The following is a 19,179-nucleotide window of genomic DNA, read 5'->3' as shown; positions in this document are numbered from 1 at the left end:
TTTTCGCTTCATTTGAGCTTTAATTTTTCTTTCATAAATTCTTTATGCCCTCGACCTTCGAGCACTCGACCTTTTTCCGATCCATGCACCCTGATCTCCCTTTCTTTGTCTAAGCCATTGCGAGCACAACGGCAAAACCGCCAAATTTGAAATATTACATGTTAAGAAAAGCAGATGAGTTGTTTTGCCATAAATACGGAACGAAAGTGTTTTACAAGGAGGCCAAGATATGACATTATTTTCATATCAATGCACATCATGCATTCGAAATTTTAAATGATTAGTAACAAATAAAATTCGAGTTGGGATGTTTTTCCTTGGAAGAGCCCGAGTGCCTGAGTGTGACGCAAATTTTTTCAAGCTGCAATTACTTCGCTTTCAAAATAGTAAATTTTTCCTTCCTTCGTTTTTTTTTTTACATGTTTTGTTTAAACATTTATCTCAGGAGAGATGATTATGCCATGGCTGAAGATTTGGTAAGGTAGTACGAACAAAAGGCTGACGAACGTTTATTTTTTCATCGTAAAATGTGTGTAAAATTAAAAAAGAAATATATATATATTTAATCTTATAATATTATAATAGTATGTGAATCAAGTATAGTCGTATAAAATATATAATATAATGGGGAACAAAGTGAAAGCGAGAATATAATAATAATGATAATTTATTTCAGACAACGCTGTTTGCATCCATCGTAGGTTCCCCCAAAGAAAAAAAAACAACTTAAAGTAAACAAGTTTCATTGTTATTAATAATTTCACCAAACATTGACATTCTGATCACAATTTGCTTTCATCGCGTGATAAAGGTAGGGTCATATAGCTTGTGTTACAGCGTAGTTTTACAAAGACAGGTAAATAACATTTGACAGTTTTAGCTGAAAAACTGCAACAAAAAACAAAAAACAGTCGCAATATTTTCACAAGCGTGTCAAATCAATCCATAATTAGCAAGGTGACAGCGGGTACCAACCGCATCATTGATGGCTGCAGCATTCTCGAACGGACACCAGCCAGCCCTCAGACATCTCAGAAACGATTTATGCATGAATCGCATTTAGAGTTTTAGACATTAATCTATGACCCTAACTTTTAAAGGCAGGGTTTGAAAATGTTAAAAAGTTTTATTGTCAACCACTCTGGTGGCAAGTAATTTTCAGATGCCTGGGAAAGGCTTCAAGCCTAAAGCCATTCTCAGATTTAAAGGGTGCCGTTTCTAACAATATTAGGAGCGCTCCAGTAGTGCTCTTGCCAAGTAGTTTTTTATGCACACTAACTTTCAGAGTAATTACCAAAGGGATACCCTGCCTTTTTAGAACAGAAAGTTGTCCAAGACACTTGTCTTTGAATTCGTGTAGTATTAAGTATTTGAAGGATTTTTAAGGGCACATTTGTTCAGTGCTCTTGATATCTAGTTCTGTTTTAGTCAACAGATTCGAACATTTGCCCAACGGTATGAATATTTCACCGAACCCACCTGATTTTTACTATAATTTTAGTAGGGAGAATGAAATATTTAAACAAGTGGTAACGAGGTTGAACCCCATAAGGCCGTTTCCAAATTGGCGTCTACAGCTACGGCTACGGCTGTTGATAAGGGTGTTGCTAAGGACGTCATATACCTCAATTTGGGAATAATTTTACCATTAAAACCTCCAAAAGCCCGCGAGGCTAACTTTGAGTTACGGTTTGTTTATTTCGCATTCCCCCTTACCGAGCACCTTAAGAAATTATGGCACTTTCTCAACTACTTCTTGAGTCTTGATTTTAAAACATATTATTGTATGCACATCTTTAATATAAGTTTATTAGAACCTACACAAATTAAGTTGAGTTCCGTAACTATTGTTATAATTGTACGAATCAAGCAATAAAATAAATAGGTATTTTAAACTCATTTTTAACACTTGAAATCTAGCACCGATTAAATATATTAGTAACGAAGTTTTAGTTTTGTACATGTGGTGGGAAAACCACAGAGAACTATTTCTTAGGGAAACCCACGCAGTTAAGACAGGGACTGAAAACCCAACCCGCATAGTGCCCCAGCGGGATTCGAACCGGGGTCGTAGACGTGGCAGGTGATAAAAGAAACTACTATACGATACGAAAACCATAAACCTCCGCAATGGTTCGTCAGTTAGGTTCACTCAATGGTTCAATCGTGTTTCATGATTGTTTTAGGGAACCCAGGAGTGAACTCTTCCATGGCCCGATTTCACATAGGGCCTGATTTCTGGGTCAGGCTAACACGACCGGTTAAAATGTTAACTCCCTGCGACAGTTGGACCCATTTAGGGGTCACTTTGACACATTGTTTAGTCATACTGACCAAGAAATTGGTCAGGGCCCATCATGACCGGGAATCCGGGAAAATGTATAATGTTCCCGTGTGCATTTTTGTCTTTTTCTGAAGGCATAGAATTTCAATCTTCAAAATGTTTCCTGATATTTGTTTTTAAGGATGCCCCTTTTTGATACGATCTAGAAAACAAAATTCCCAATTGAAAAGCACCACGACAGTGAAGATTTAGATGCAAAGAATAAAATGATTCCCGTATAGACTATTTTCCTCTTGTACGTAAGTTATATTCACAATGAAGACAACATGGAGTGAGGGTGGGGGTGGGGCGGGGTTACACCATATCCGGCCCATTGCGAGCACCAAATTAAACCGGAAATTGTCATGCGCGTGGCCCCGTAATTTCCACGTATTTATTTCAAACCCTCGCAGGAATACCAGTGAAGATAAACCAGATAATTCACATCTGGACCATCCCTTGGTCGAATGTGTGTCCTCAATGAAGTATGCAACCTCAGTCTGATCGTATGTCTCCTTAATTGCAAAAAGGGTTTCTTGACCTTTCAAAATGTTTGAATTCCATGGGTATGCCAACATCCCCCCAATTTTGAAACAAGGCCGTATTTGATTTACACAGACATGTAGTCCCAAATAGACCCCTTGCATTGGCCGCAATCTTTGTAAAACGTGCAAGCGTGGAAGGAGATCATTGGCTGAGAGTCATGTACAGCGCGTACACGTGTGCATGTGTTATTGTAGTTTATGTGACGTCATTTGAGGAGGGCGCCTTTTCGTAGACTCAGTGCTCAAGGATTGATAACGTCAATAGAGGTCCATTTATAGACTGTGCAAGTATATTATTTCAACTTCCTGGATCAATAGTGACCCCAACCATGAAGAGCTTTACGTTGGAGAGATTTGTTGTGGTCAACTAGTTTAGTTTAACGTAAACTGCGCCAATAAAGTATCTAAACACTTACAAATGGTCAGATTTATCGGAATCTGAAATAGTATAAAAAAAATAAATTGTTCGTTTCTATTCACCGTTAATTTCTGCACGTTTTGACACATCTTGTATTGCGCTACGATGTTGTTTGGTGGATTTATGGACACTTGAGTGGCTTAAGGTCGAATTTCAAAAGTTGCAAAAGCCCCTATTCACCCCAATTCCAAAAGGGAACTCACATAAGCATCACACTCAGACAAAATCAAGACAAAAGACACAAACTCGTTTCGTTTACATGACCATGAAATTAATTGCCGTATCTTTAACTCTAAAACTGCTGTTATCCTGTCCTCCATTCTTGGTGTGTCCTCCATCATTGTCCTGAACGGCAAGGAGTCGTCTTCTCATACTCTCAATGAGACCTCTGATCTGTCCCTGGTCAATCCCCTGCCATTTCCTGATCAGGATGCGTCCATTATGTCCATTACAAATCAATTAGACCGACGTGTTTTGGGAATGTAAAATATTGTGGGATTTGAGATGTGGCCTCCCGGAGATACGCCCCTCCCACCCCACACATGATAAACTGTATACAAACTACTTCTGATAGCGCCCTCTTTTTGGACCATCCTCCTCCATCCCATGTTTACACTCTTTACGTATTATATAAGTACTCAACATACGCGGTGACCCTCTCATGTAAAACCGATATATCTGTGTAACTGCTCATAAAGTATTTCCTACCGGTTGCAGCACATAACAACATAATATGGACGTGGTATGCCAATATATTCACACGAACGCGACTGTACTGGCTGCTCTTTAACTTGTTTTAATATGGTGTACATAAACTCTGAAAGGTTCACTGAAGCCACAGAGCCCAAAACAAATGTCTCATGCTGAGTGTTAGCAAGAAAATACCCCAAATCCAACTTGCGACTAAAATATCTAAGAACGTGGGGTGTATTGGATGTTAACCTGTTCATTTCTACGGGGCTACGAAGTTAATAGTGACTGTATAGGTGGAAGACTCTCTCACCCAAGCTAATTCTCATGGTAATAGCGTTATCAGGCTATGTTCCAATAAGGATCTTTAAATGCGATATAGCTCAGTGAGAAGTTAGGACACGTGATATCTAAATTTACCATGCACATACGGCTTATTGGAGAACTTTTGTCTTACTATTATTTCTAAATGAAGTTGCATAGTCACCTCCAGGAGTGCTCAAGGCCCTTTGCACTTTCTGCAATGTAGAAGTCTTACTGTGTAATTGGTAGTTGTAGTTGTTCAGTGTGACGCACGAATTTGGAGTTTCTTTCTGTATAAAAGATGAAGTCTCAACTAAGATAGAGCCATTCAGATGAAAATCCTCCGATAAGACAAACACCTGTCTCAGAGCACCTTAATTGGTAGACTTCATCTATACAACTTAAGCACCATGAAGCAGGGATCTGAAGATTCTGACTCCTACCGTCTAGTCGTCTTGGGCTCTACGGGTGTGGGCAAGTCAGCTCTGATATCCATGTTCCTTAAAGGTGACATCGAAAGAACCTACAAGCCAACGGTAGATGACATTCACATTGGCTACGCGTGGCAGGGCCGCAAGAAGTGTAAACTGGAAATCCTGGATACATCGGGAAGCTATGATTTCCCTGCCATGAGGAGACTGTACATCTCCACGGGTCACATATTCCTCTTAGTACATTCTCTTCAAGACCCGAAATCCTTCGAAGACGCTCTTTGTATCCTCGAACAGATCCGGGACGAACGCACAGAACAAGACGTGCCAATCCTTGTTGTCGGAACCAAATCGGACCAGAAACGCCCGGGTTGTGTAAGCAGTGCCGAGGCGGAGCTCAGACTGATTGACTATATGGATGTCGTCAGGTACGTGGAATGCAACGCCAAAAGCGCAGACAGCGTGAACAGTCTCTTTAAACAAGTCGCCAATGTGGTGTTGAACCCACGAGACCGGTCCTTATCTTTGCCGGTGGAAACGGACTCACAGCCCCAGAAACGATCCCTGTCATTCTTGAGAAGACTGAAGAGTATTCGCCGAAGTTGAGAGTGTTGACTTGAAGTCAAGACTATTGCAAAGAAACTGTGCTATGCTTGTTGACTTGAAGCCAAGACTATTGCAAAGAACTGTTTGAACTTCTGAAAATGACAATACATGATCCAATCTAACTTTACTTTGTAAGTGTTTAAAGTTTTGACTTGTAACAGCATAATGTGATTTTCCTTAATGTGTGTTACTTTTGTTGGTGATGGGCGTCACCTTTAGAAAGCTGGTAACTCCGAGGGATTTGCACGTGTCTGACCACATTCTTACCAATGCATCGAATAACAGCAAATTATTTCTTTTAATTTGTGTAATATTTTCATCTTGAATAATTTATCTCGACTTTGATTTTATTCACAGTTACATTTTTGTTTTGTAGAAATTCTTAGATCTATATAATTTATTTACACTCTTTATGGAAAAAAGCATAACGTAATGCGATTCTTAGCTGAAAGTTGATTTGCAATCGGCTTGAAGAGAGAAGTAGACAAATGAAATAACGGAACCATTAATTACTGGCTTTCGACTAGTCATTGATAAAACATAACAGGTTTCATAATGTTGAGTAAAACATGCATTTTAAGAGATTTATAAGTACACTAAAGAACGTACAAGGCATCTTGTGAAAACACTTTGTCTTGTAAACCCAGACTTGAAAAAAAAAAAAAAAGCATAAGACGTCACAATCCCAAACGGCGTCCTCACTGAGGTCAAAGGAAGACATTTCATTGGTTGAGAGCTGTGTTTGGCGCGTCCATTGTTTGACTGCAGCAATAGCAGCCAATGGCAGGAATATATTGACTATTAGAATCTACTTTAATTTGCATATTCATGGTCACATGGCTCACTTTTATAAAGCTGTTAAGCAGAAAATATTGCTTGACAAACTTCTTTGCGAAGCAAAAGTATGAGTGGGACACCAATGCAGATATGTAAACTTAATTTAAGTTTGGCTGGGAAACTGTTTCTTTTGAGCTATACTTTTCTGCATGCTTAGTAAGTTCTTTTCTTACAGGCTTTATGTAATTGGACAAGACTGCCACATAAGCTCAAAAACTTAATATTGTCATTTAGTTGTTCAGGTTATTACAGCTCTCAAACATTTTAAACAGTTTATTTGTATTGATTTAAATTCTCAACGAGGTCTGTATTGTCCTCGAAAGATGTAAAACCTTAATGATTGATAAATATATACATTATCATATTACAATGAACTCGAAAGATGTAAAACCTTAATGATTGATAAATATATACATTATCATATTACAATATTTCTACCCAAAAGAAAAAAAAAACGGTTACAAAAAGCTTTTTAAAATATATTTTGAATTTTTACTACACTTTAAACGAATTTTGATATTTTCAGGGACAATGTGCGTTATTTTTTTAATGACTTGAAGTTGAAAGTTTCTTAGTTTTAAAATTGAAGTGAATTAATTTCTAAAGGTACATATATCAACAAGTTTTTTGTGCAGTAAGTTTTATTTACTGAGAAATATTGAAATAAAGAAAACAAGAAATATTTACTGAGAAATATATAAAATAAAGAAAACAAGAAATGTATAATTTCATTTAATTTTGTTTTTCTTTGTTTTGATACTATGATAACGAGGTTGAGCAACAATCGGCTCATTCTAAAGATTTTTTCGAAAGCATGAAATCGGCCTCAGCTCCAAACCAAGCCTTATTTGATCTTGAATGCTTACGATGACAGTCTAAACAAGAGCCACAGCGGCAGTTGATTGATTTCGAAAAGGCCCCCATGTTGTTGACGAAAACACTTTGTCCTTCAGAATGAAGCTGTAGTTTGATGAAGACACTCATAAGAGAATCATACTGTCGAGGATTGCGCAACCGGGTCTTTTCCAAAAAAATACTGCCGGTACTTGGAGCTTTAAAGGTAGGCCTAATACCTTTGGCTTTTGGAACCGTTCGATTGCTTGAATCTTAAAGACACTGGACACTATTGGTAATTGTCAAAGACCAGTCTTCTCACTTGGTGTATCTCAACTATGCATATAAAATAACAAATCTGTGAAAATTTGAGCTCAACTAGTCGTCGAAGTTGCGAGAGATTAATGGAAGAGAAAAAATTCCCTTGTTGTACAAGTTGTGTGCTTTTAGATGCTTGATTTAGAGACCCCATGATCTAATTCTGAGGTCTCGAAATCGAATTCAAATATTTTAGTGAGAAATTACTACTTTCTCAAAAACTCCGTTACTTCAGAGGCGCTGTTTCTTAAAGGAACACGTTGCCTTGGATCGGACGAGTTGGTCTATAGAAAGCGTTTGTAACCGTTTTTTTAAAATAAAATACATGTATAGTGTGGTTGGAAATATGTTTTCAAAGTAGAATACAATGATCCACACAAATTTGCCTCGAAATTGCGTGGTTTTCCTTTACTGTGCAAACTAACAAGGTCGGCCATTTATGGTAGTCAACAATTATTCAGGAATAATCCTTATCAGAAAACACAATCTGTATTCAAATTTGTTTGGACTAATTGTGAAATATTTGTCCACAACCGTAGTACTTCGAAGTGAAATGTTTTATTAAATGCATTATACTTTCCAAAGCTGCTGTACTTCTTACCACTTGAGTTTGTGTTGCCATTAATTTTCAAAGTCAATACCAAAAACAGACCCTTTAACCTACAAGATGCGGATTAAAGTCACACGACCTTTAACTTGGTTTTATGACGTGTCACGTTGAATCTTATGTCGTTCACAACACCCTGTCGGTCTACTCGTATCTCCACAAACCGGAAGACCAAGGGGCACTGTTTTAGCGAAGTTTCTTTAATGGCGTCATTGTCAGTGTTGATCTGAGACAACTTAGCGTGACACGTGACCTTCTCTGCTACGTGTGTCTCGTAGACCATGTAAAACCTTCTCTTCTTGGTTAGTCTGGCCACCGGAGATGTTGATTCTATCCTGCAGTTCAAAAGTTTCCGTGGATCCACCTTGCGAATCCGCACGTTGTAGATGCCTAGCTTAAAGGTGGTCTGGTACCCGCCATCGGGTTTTGTGTCTTGTTGTTGTCCAAGAAAACATTTCGATTTTTGAAGTATCTCAAAGTTATTGGGGCCGCTCATTAGCGAAATCTCTTCAAGTAGGGTGGTTTCTTCAGTAGAATGTCTTGGTCGTTCTCGACTTAGATAACGCCTGACATGGTAAAGAAATGATGGGATAACGAAAATGATAACGATCACGACGCAAATTGAACGCATTCTATTGGTTGAATATGAGCGTGTGTGTACTAGGAGCAATTTAACCAATAGAATGCGGTCGCGTCGTGATCGTTATCGTTTTCGTTATCGCTGCAGTGTGACTTAATATAGTTGTTTTTGGTTAATATAAGCAGCTCTATGAAATTGGGCCCTTCATATAGCTTACCTTCGAAATTGATTAATACTTGCGACCAGTCCAGACTTCCTGTCGTGCGCAGTAACGAGAATTCGTTTCTGAGTGTGATCAAGTTTTACAACAGCCCCGGAGTTTAAAGACTGAACATCAGTAAAGACCTGCAAGCAATCAAATAATTTGCTGTGAGCTGAAGTTGATTAGAAGCCATGACTTCAAATCACTCAAAGATTCAGTTTGTATAGTCCAAACGTTTTTATTTTTGGCTGAGCAAACAATTTACGCTAAGCCAAATGCGGAGCAACGTTTGGTCAATAATATACGTTGCTACGATTAGTAAAACAGTCTGAATAAAACTTAAAACTGGGCCAAATTTCATAAAGGGTGTAGCACAACTTGATAAGCACAACATGTATTGCTTAACAGAAACAGTACGTTATGTTTGTGACTGGTGGCCAACTCAATGTTTGCCTAGCCAAACATTTGTCAAGCAGTATTTTGTCAGTCCATCAGGCATCTCAACACAAGCTTCGGCTTCGAGAGGATGCCTCTCCATACTTTATAATATTCTCTGTCTTGTAAAATAGCCTTATTTATTTGGTTATTCCTTTATAAATTATTGTTTGTACTGTTTTCATGAAGTATGGGAATAAATGTAGGTTTTAATTGAAACTTTATTGAATAATACAGTATTTGAAAGCAAAATGTTTTGTCCAGAATTGAAGGGTACAATGTGCTAATTTTCTTATTTACCTGTAATGGCAAGCAGTCTCGACCGTTTTGTGATAAGAGTGGTACCGGGGTAAACGCAACATTGTATCCGCACATCTCACGCACGACACCCCCACATGCTGCTCCCCAAATATCCCGAAGGTCTGCAACGTAACGAGGACTAAGTTTCGCGGCAGCCATTTTCAGGTTATCCGATCCAACGTGTGTGTGGTTGCCCTTTAGAACGAAATATGGTCGGTCGGGAAAACATTCTTTGCAGATTTCAGTTTAAAAGAAGAGACAAATCAACAGAAAAATGTTCATGGTATTGTGATATCACAGGTGGAAACGCAAAATTTTACTTTGCTTTGGTGTTGTGCGCGCGTATACATAAAAATGCCATTTAAACGTAAACCGCGTACATCTTCGTGCGTGTGACGCAATAGAGCCCCTTGAATCACACCCTTACACAGCGCCCCCACTGAACTCAGAGCGTACAAACACGTACCGTTGCGTTTTTTTAAAGGGGCCTAAATATTATGACTCTGCTTACCGACTGCTGAATTCTGCGCTTGCGATCACCATTCTTCGCTTACAGGGTAAATGCCGAATTTCTACACTTCTTCCTCCATGTAAACGTGGAGTACAAACGCGCATATAGAAATTCCCTGCTTAGCTGTAAGCTTGACGTAAGCGCTATATTCTCTGAGTCCCTCAAGCGCCGATTCTTTGATCATGGTTAGCATAGCCATGATGTTGGGTCCATCCCAGCATGCATCACAGTATGCTTCCATTTGTGCAAAACTGTCGTTTTCTCTTTTACCATGAAACCGTTAAACCAGGGACCCCGATCTTTGTATACATTGTGCTTACAAGTACTGATGTACAATTAGTTGCCACTGAGGTCAGCTTGGAAAAATATAACTTCATAATAAGGCCCCAGCTCTACTTACTGAATATGTTTTTGATGTTTGTTTAACACAATTTTTAAGTTAAACCAATTCGAATGTAAAGCGTCCAAGGTAATTAAAACATTCAAATTAAAGAAAATGTATGTCTTAAAGTTGATCAAGATAATTGTTTTATAAATATATTCTTTATCTGTACCCGTCAACAGTACAAAGTCCAATCCACAGACATACTCCTCCCTCCAGATTAATATTAATATGCACAAAAGAAAACTAGTACCGGTATATAGCTTGCATTAATGTACCAGCACTGAACTTGCAACCCACAGTTCCGCATTCAAACCGAAACAGCAACTGGGCAGGCTCAGGAATTAGTGAAAATACAACCTGTTTCAGCAACACGTCTTGCTGTGAGTTGGGTCGCAAAAGAACATAAATTGTATTTCTTGGATCCAGTTATATAAAGGTGGCTTTAAAATGAGGTCGTCAGTTGTGCTGATTTTGGTTTCCATGATATTTATTTCCGGAAAGGTTTACGGCCAAGGTAAGAATTTCAGTTAATTTAAATTTTATATAATGTGATGAACAATTTCCTCATGTAAGAGTGTTATGCCATGCATTGTAAGAAACCTGTTTAAGGTGAACTTGTATTTTAGACATAAATGAGACATCGAAACAAACATGTTGTTTACAATGATGCGACAGCAGACAAATCCACTTGATGTGTTTTACTGTACGGTTTTATAATCATTCGTATTCACTCATTTAATGAGACCATTCCAACATTCCTACTAAATCAAGGAAACAACGTGTCTCAACATTCAGAATGATTTATGTGCAAGACATATGTTTTAATGAGGGTTTTGTAATTTGTTTACCTTTAACTTGATTGTGATTTTTTATATTTTTTCATGGGCTTATACTTTGACCATTTAAGTGACCCGTTTAGCTATACTGCTGCCGCATTTTGTTTGTATTACCAATATTATAGTAGGCCCTAAATAAAAAAAATACTTGCACAGTCTCCTTTCTATGAAAATTGTTGCTCAACAGAATTCCTTTAGCGTCGATTAGTTTGAAACGAGAAACTTATAATGAACATCACTGTGTTTTGGCTGGTTAATATAGCCTTGCTATAGAGTAACTTCACCTTAGCATGGTTAATTTTTTATATTCAGCATCCTGTTGAGAAAAGTCTTCAAGTTTCTATTTCTACCTCCGTGGTATGACCAAACAAAACACTGTGTATATTGCCTACTGTTCCTCACATCAGATAGAACACTCGGTCGAGATCTCCCAATCATCTTTTCATATCATCCTGCTAAATTTTGTGTAACAAATTGACTGTGTTTACATTTTGATAACAATTTCCATGACACACAAAAAATGAAGATAAGGCGAGGTTGCACGAAGTGTATGCCTATTATTAGTGGTACGTGCGATGCTGGGCAAAGGTTGGATAGCACGATTTGCGTGATGGACTGCCGTCCCGGTTTAACAAAGATATCAAGTTGTTACCAGCACGTAGTTGTTACCACGTTACTAAAACGTATATGCAAACACAATTTAATACTACAATAAAGATGATAATTATGTAAATCGTAAGTTTTCTTGTCTGGTCCCCAAAACTGTGTGGCAATACCTTCCAAGAACATTACAGAACTTCTCTTTGCAAGGTCTTTGTTCTTTAAATACAATAAATGATGTTTGCCGCAGAAAGTTTAAGTCCGTCGTCAAATAAAACAACGGGAGTGACAAAGACAATAGAGGGACATTCACTTATAACAATTCTTTAGCTTCAATCATGGCCTTTGACAAACAAAGTTGTAAACAATCTTAAACTAAAATGGCGTTTACTTCGTCACCATTGGCTGACCTGGCTAGCACAATGGACACGTGTCCGTGTTTATACATTGAGGCTCTTTGACATTCAGAGTAATGTAGGAAAGTCTAACAATCATAAAATTGCCATAAACCGGACACCACTGAGTTTCCCTAATTCTCTTAAAGAGTGTGATTTGGATAAGTACACTAGTTTTCTTTGCACTATTGTTTCATGTCATTCATATTAAAAATCAGCAGGGCATTAATATCTTTGTCCCTGGTTTCTTCACATTTTTAGTCTTATTACTAGTTGACATCGGGATAGTAAACTATCCTTTTTATGCATTTTCGCGTGCAATATATTAATATAATTATTTTTGAACCTATAGCAGTCTATGTACTCCATTTGTACCTTAAATATGACATTTTCCTTTACTATTATAACTGTTGTTAATTAATGTATGTTTCAACTTGTGCAAATGGAAATAAAACAAACAAACAAACGAACAATTGTTTGATGAGTGATACCTGTCATTTTGACCTTTACCCTCTGTTTCCAGGCACAACACCCGAGACGCCTAATAGGGTGATCCTACCACCACCCCCTCCACCCCCTCCCAACCCCCCACAAGACTTCCAGAGGGATGACGATACCAAGGTAACAGAGCCTCCCATCACCAAGAACCCACAGGAGCCCATTGATGCACTGATTAAAACTGGAGGGAAGGAACTCACTGTTAGCATCGAATTCAAATCGGTAAGCATGGGCCATATTTCATAGAGCTGCTGAAGCACCAAAAAGTAGCTAAGCACAACAACAACCATGGTTACAAGCATAATGGTACCAGTCAAAATACCATTCTGCCTTTCACAATCTGTGACTGGTATCCTGCACATTTTTGCTCAGCAGAGTTTTTTTTAAAGCAATGTTTGATGCTGAAAAGCAGCTCTATGAAATTGGATCCTGATTGACTAAGGCAAACTTGAAGAATATACAAAAGGATAAGGGTAAATAACTAATATACATATATTGGCACAATCTTAATGGTGACAGGTTATAGATTGTGTCCAAACGGGTACAGAATACTGAATTGGGTCTGGGATACCAAAATGGCGTCAGGTTATCGACTGGGCCCCAGTGTACCAAGCGGGCCCAGGATACCAAGTGCCAGAGAATTATTGTCTAATTCATTTAAACGAGCTTAAACCCTTTGCAAATGAACTTGCTTCTTTAGGAAATTGCTGGTTTTTATTTTAATCCTCTTTATTCTCTTCTCTACTTCTTACAGTTTGATGCTGCAAAACAAGAAATGTTTCAGACAACAATGAGCACTACTTGCAATGCTTATTGCAAAACAAATGGAAACTGTGAAGGCGACTTCAAAGTAGTGGAGTAAGTCGTTGCTTTATAAAATCTCTTGCTGGTTTGATCATTCAGTGTATGTTTAAAACTATTAGTGATGACGACGCTTCTTATATGTAGAGATAAATGTGTCTAAAAATTTCTGGAAACTGACGGTGGTACCATGCGATTATGTTTAAACCGGCATTGGAATATGTCCACTGTGTTAACTAAAGGGATGGCCGATTGGTTTTAAGAGCATCGAATTCAAGTACCGGTGGTTAAGTTATAGGATTGTGGGTTCATGCACTGGTTGTTCTTGAGCAATTACTACAATTGCTTCTCTTCACCTAAGGGTATAATGTGGGTATACTTGCGTCCCCCTGCGAAGGTGGTTGATATTGAGTATGAAGAAGCCGTTGGGGCACCATGGCAGCTCACGACTGTATGCTCACCAGGGAGCTGAGAAAGATTAGAGGAACGTTATTGACCCAGTTACCAGTATCTGTAAAATGCTTCATATAAGAACTTGTTATTACTGTGAAAAGGGATACGGTGATTTACGTATAGTTTCATTGCTAGATATCAACGTTCCATCTACGGCTGTTTTTGTAATTGTTTGGCACACATGCTGCCATAGTAACCGCAAATAACAAAAGGTTGTATATTTGAGCTTTATGTCTCTTCCGTTTACAGTGAAAATGATGTCATCGTGTACAACATAAGTGCGCCAAAGGCAGAGAGAACGACTGTGTCTTTTTACATCAAGAATCCTGACGCTCGTACGATGCTAACGATGACCACGGAACAGATAGACAAGATGGTGGTCCAAGAAAGGGCATCTCTTGAGATTGATCTAGGATACAAGTAAGGATTCATTATCATCAACTTTTAAGGTTTCCTACATCAACCCTGCCCGAGTTGTGCGGGGGTGGGATGGGGGTGGAAATTTACCTGTTGTCACGCGATGACCTCGGCCATCTTTGTTGTTCTGTTGGACCCACACAAAGGGAACTTCAAATTTGTCTGCACTTCAAACAGCATATCAAATCAAAACCAGCTTCAATAATTAAGACTAAGGATTAAAACAAAATGCATTGTTTCACGAGACGACTTTTACACGCTCCTCGATGCAGCAAACTGCAGTGCATGGTACAGGACCACATTAGTAACATATGTTTCATTATAAGAAAAGTGTCTACAACGATCAACAAGAACAAGATGTGAACATTGAAGTGTGAAGACCTTAAGACTAAAGATAATATGTTGCTAGATTAAACATGTCCAAATCAATCAAATCCTCAAATCAACAATATAATTTTGTGAAGGGTCAACTATCTGAATGCTGTGTGTATTTTATTATAATTGTAAACATTTTTTGAACTTTTCCAGAATTGATCTTGGTGACTTGGATGGTTTCGTGCCATTTACTAATGGCCTACTACTGGAGTCATGGGTCATAACTTTGCTCGCAGTCATCGGTTTGTGTTTACTCTTTGGAGCATTTGTTGCGTGCGTGCATTTCAGAAACAAGAAGAGGTAAGCATATTAAATATTATAGGAATACGCATTTAAAACCCATAACGGACTCATGAATAATGCATATTAGAGAAAGGGATGCGAACTTTGTGTGTTATTTCCAAGCTGAAAATCGTCCCCTTGCTGTTGTTTTGAGGTATAATGATTACAGAATGGGGTCCGGGCCCGCTTTAGCGTCTGAAGCAAATGTTGTTTGAAAAACCTTATTTGTTTGATTTATTTGCTGTTCAAAACAACTTATTTTCAGTCGGCGGAAATAAGAGGGGTGAGTGCCCCCTGCGCCCACCACCCATATAGCCTTGAACCTCACATGACTGATAAATGTATGGTATCATTAAAATCATTCACAAAATGTAATGAACCCAACTCTAAAAACAAAACATTATAGTTAATGATACCGGTTACAATAATACTAAGATCATGACACTTTGGCTGGTTAGCTGTTTTTTTTTTTTTGCTAAAGTAATAATTAGTTGTCTCTGTTAACTGAAATTGATAGGACCTAGGTCCATAAAGTCATTTGTCAATTATTTTTAAAAATCTGAATGGGAGACTTTGGAACGCTAGCCGGCAGCAGACTTACCAGGTAAATTGTCATTGTTAATGTAGTTCTGAGCATGCGCACATTACCAAGAACAATGGATTTCACCTGATAAGTCTGCTTCCACCAGGCGTTTTAAAAGTCTCCCGTTTGAGTGTTTAGTGTTCATTGATAATAAGAGAATGGGAATAATATTTACTGAAAAAAAATATATACATATTTCCAGAGATACCAAACTGTCTTTTGATGATTTGGAGTTGCAAGCTTCAAGTGCTCCAGTCAAAGTTTTACCAGAGGGTCCACCTACAGGAGCGAACTCTCTCAAAACGATCATGGTAGATTCGTCAACTAATGTCTATCAAGCTGACATCTTAGCAGAGACAAAGAGCGTCTTCATCAAAGACAAACCGTCTGGAAAGAAAGATGTAGAAAATGCTGAGAATGAAAAACAGTATGCAGTAATCGATGATAAACATGAAGTATGTAACCAATTTATTTGATTTATATTTTGTTTATTTTATCATCATAACGTATAAGAGAATATTTCACTTCGGGTCATCGCGTTGTCGTTTTTTAAACATCTGAACTCCAATTGTCACTTAGTCATTAAAAGATCTGTGAAGTATTTTGTTCATAATTTACATCTTGTACGTATGGTTTGAGGTGACACCTATCAGTTCTGTGTTGCAGTCACTGTGTAAACCGATAATAGCACTCGTACACTGTGTGGACGTGTGTAAGCGCACACATTGTTTCAAGTCGTGACACCTATCAGTTCTGTGTTGCAGTCACTGTGTAAACCGATAATAGCACTCGTACACTGTGTGGACGTGTGTCTGCGCACACATTGTTTCAAGTCCCTACATTATGTCGACCTCTTAAACTGTCATTTTGTATGCAATGCTTGCCCACCATGTGTACATCTACTGGTGTGCCGATTTTGCTCCTTTATGGGAACTTGGTCTTGTGTTTCTGACTACTCAGCAGCTAAAGAAGTAGTTGCAGGGCAGATCTTGCAAGACCTACTACCAAGTAACAGAAATCCACACATCGGTGTTATCGCAAACCGAAGAAACACTGATGTTGCCAAAACTGTATAATGGAAATCTGTATTTGTTTTTTATGTTAACACGTGAAGCCGTAAAAAGCATAATTCGAAGAATTTTCTAGAGCTGCTTCTTGTTTATATACTCCTTTTTTGGTTTTGTGTGTAAGCCATAGAGTACCAAAGGAGTAGCAACTAATACTAATTGTCAAACCATACAAGAGATCACAGCATGTGCTCCCTTAACTAATTCCCCAGTACAACTATTAATCAAGATTACATAATAATTATTAATAAAATGACTTGGTACAAGCAGTGTGAAGTGCAATCGCCTTCGTTACTTTCTTGAAATATCAAGCCCGCCTCTAAATTGCTGTTTATACAAAGGTTATATGACACGGGTGCCTGAACGTTTCTCGTAATTGTTGGTAAACTTGTTAACAAACTAAATGAAATAGTTGGATGGTTTGTGAATATATTTCATCATTTAATTTGACAGCAAAGCAAACAAGAAACAATGGATGATCTGCCAGGATCTCCTAACGCCATCGTCGTGACGGCTGAGATTACTTCATCCTCATCGAATGACAGCGGGTCTGAAGGTGAACCTCCTTCACCTAGCAACATCACGAAACCACCAGACTACGAAGAAGTTGCAAAGGGTAATGAACTACATTGCAATCGCAAGGTTGTAGGTGCGAATCCTACTACCAACTGATTCATTAAATCTATTTAAATATTTAGGTTTCACAGTGAGCCGGACAATGTTAAATGTATGTAAAATTAATAAACAACTTAAAAGACCTCAATTGCAATCGCCAGGTTGTGGGTTCGAATCCTACCACCAACTTTGTTGCACAATAATTGTTAAGTCTAAATATTGCCGTCCGTTACCAAATCAATATTTCTTAATTTGTGCAATTCATAATACCCTGGGACAGTGGCTGGGTGCTGAGGTTATCCCCTTGTGGAAGTTTGACGATTTCCCTTGACGGGAAAGATCCTCTAAACAATCCGAAACGTATGATTCACGGTAGCCTCTTTTCAAAAGACTAAACAGTTAGTTATGCCAAAACAGTCATGACTTCGGCTTCGGCTTCAGGCTCAGTCCTCTTGTCTGAAGCTATGAGCACGTAATCAAAGCAGGCGCAATATTGTCAAAAAAAACGCGGTGCCAAGCTAGCCAGAGCCGAATCTGAAGCCGAAGCCGTGGGTTCGAAAGGGCCTGAAAAATGTTACCTTTAATATCTCCTCTTTTCAAGATGGCGAGACGGTGAATAAACCACCGACGACTGGAGCCGTCGATGAAGATAATTTGCCTCCTCCCCCGTCTCCTGAAGATGCATCCCCAGCAGCAGCATCAGAAGATTTACCACCTCCCCCATCTGAGCAAGAGACAAAGGATCATGTGTATGAAACGTCCTTAGAATCGACCATGAAAGAAGAGGCAGAGGTTGTGGGTGAATTGGAAAACCTCATTGCTGATCAATCGAAGTGAGTACAGCATTTTTTATTGATGCTTGGCATTTGGTGCTAAATAAGTTTCTTCACCGATAGTCTAGGGGTTAAGACATATATGATCTATAATGTGTAGGGTTCTGGGTTCAAATCCCACCTGTGTCGTAGGCTTGTCGATTTTAGTGCTTATTATTGCACTTCAATATTAAGGTTAACCCCGAAATATCATTATTTTATGTTTGTACACAGAAACGAGTCTGCCAAACAAGGCTTAGATAACTCCGGATTTGAAACAGTTGTTGGGGACGACGGTGAACCATCAACGGTGCTTTAAACTTCAGTTTGTGTACTGATTGTGCCTGCAGGAAGTCAAGACTCATCAAGGACGTCCAGATCCATGTGGCTTTCTTGTAAACATGTGGCGTCGCAGGTTCTTCCAGTTGTTACCAAAAATGTGTATCATAATTTTCTTTTCAACTGACAGAAAACAAATATTTATATTTTATCAATAAAATCTTGTGATTTTAAAGTGTGTTTGATAAAGCATGGTTTATACTTAATTGAAAATAGCTTTTTGTATAGTTATGTTAATTGACAAATTGTTACATGTTAAACGTTATATGGTTAATGTATCCATTCCTTTTAGTTTTTCAAAGCCTAATGACTTGAAACGAAGTACGGAGCCTTGGAAGTGCCACCCGAATTATTGAGATCCTGAAACAGTTTTACAGGGGGCTGACAACATTATAGAATAATTTAACGACACTTGCTTTCACAATGTCGACATTCTAAAATATTGAGGGAAGCAGTCTTAATCGAGGATTATGTCATCTCACATTAAATTTTATGATGTCATGATCAGGCAGTAAACTAGCTCAGAATCTCAATGAGATGGATAGCACTTTCAGAGCTCCGTACATTACAGCATGAAGTGGATATTTGTAAACTATCTCTGTATTCATCACATTCCAATGTATACCTACATTAGTTTTTTCAATCATAACATTAGTTCTGAAGTGGTGTTTGGGTGGTGGTGGTGGAGGGGGGGGGGGCGTTGTCGTCTGTTTCATAACCTAGATAATCTCAAAACTCCAAGGTCAGATTTGACCTGGGTCAGAACCCGTGGAGCCTGACC

The 19,179-nt window shown here is 38.4% G+C and overlaps 2 protein-coding genes across 2 annotated transcripts; both read left to right on the top strand.

Annotated features, from left to right (window-relative positions):
• The first annotated feature begins 4,386 nt into the window (after positions 1–4,386).
• Positions 4,387–5,595, top strand: LOC117298079 (GTP-binding protein Di-Ras2-like). The gene has a single exon (XM_033781316.1). It carries the CDS (start codon positions 4,690–4,692, stop codon positions 5,314–5,316), a length of 627 nt encoding a protein of 208 aa, XP_033637207.1. The 5' UTR covers positions 4,387–4,689; the 3' UTR covers positions 5,317–5,595.
• A 5,210-nt stretch (positions 5,596–10,805) lies between these two features.
• On the top strand, positions 10,806–18,739 carry LOC117297666. Its single transcript, XM_033780813.1, has 9 exons — positions 10,806–10,839; positions 12,680–12,876; positions 13,409–13,512; positions 14,158–14,328; positions 14,854–15,000; positions 15,768–16,020; positions 17,086–17,248; positions 17,849–18,080; positions 18,294–18,739. Exons 1-9 carry the CDS (start codon positions 10,806–10,808, stop codon positions 18,376–18,378), a joined length of 1,386 nt encoding a protein of 461 aa, XP_033636704.1. The 3' UTR covers positions 18,379–18,739.
• The last annotated feature ends 440 nt before the right edge of the window (positions 18,740–19,179 follow it).

The sequence above is a fragment of the Asterias rubens genome, chromosome 12 (assembly GCF_902459465.1).
Source record: "Asterias rubens chromosome 12, eAstRub1.3, whole genome shotgun sequence".
NCBI classification, from domain to species: domain Eukaryota; kingdom Metazoa; phylum Echinodermata; class Asteroidea; order Forcipulatida; family Asteriidae; genus Asterias; species Asterias rubens.
This window is presented reverse-complemented; position numbering and strand designations above follow the sequence as displayed.

Bases quoted from the DNA above. Each gene is read 5' to 3' on its own strand.
- LOC117297666 (XM_033780813.1), top strand. From the start codon at position 10,806: ATGATATTTATTTCCGGAAAGGTTTACGGCCAAG. The intron at 16,021-17,085 runs GTATGTAACCAA...TTAATTTGACAG, and splicing joins TAATCGATGATAAACATGAA to CAAAGCAAACAAGAAACAAT. The intron at 18,081-18,293 runs GTGAGTACAGCA...GTTTGTACACAG, and splicing joins CTCATTGCTGATCAATCGAA to AAACGAGTCTGCCAAACAAG.
- LOC117298079 (XM_033781316.1), top strand. From the start codon at position 4,690: ATGAAGCAGGGATCTGAAGATTCTGACTCCTACCGTCTAGTCGTCTTG.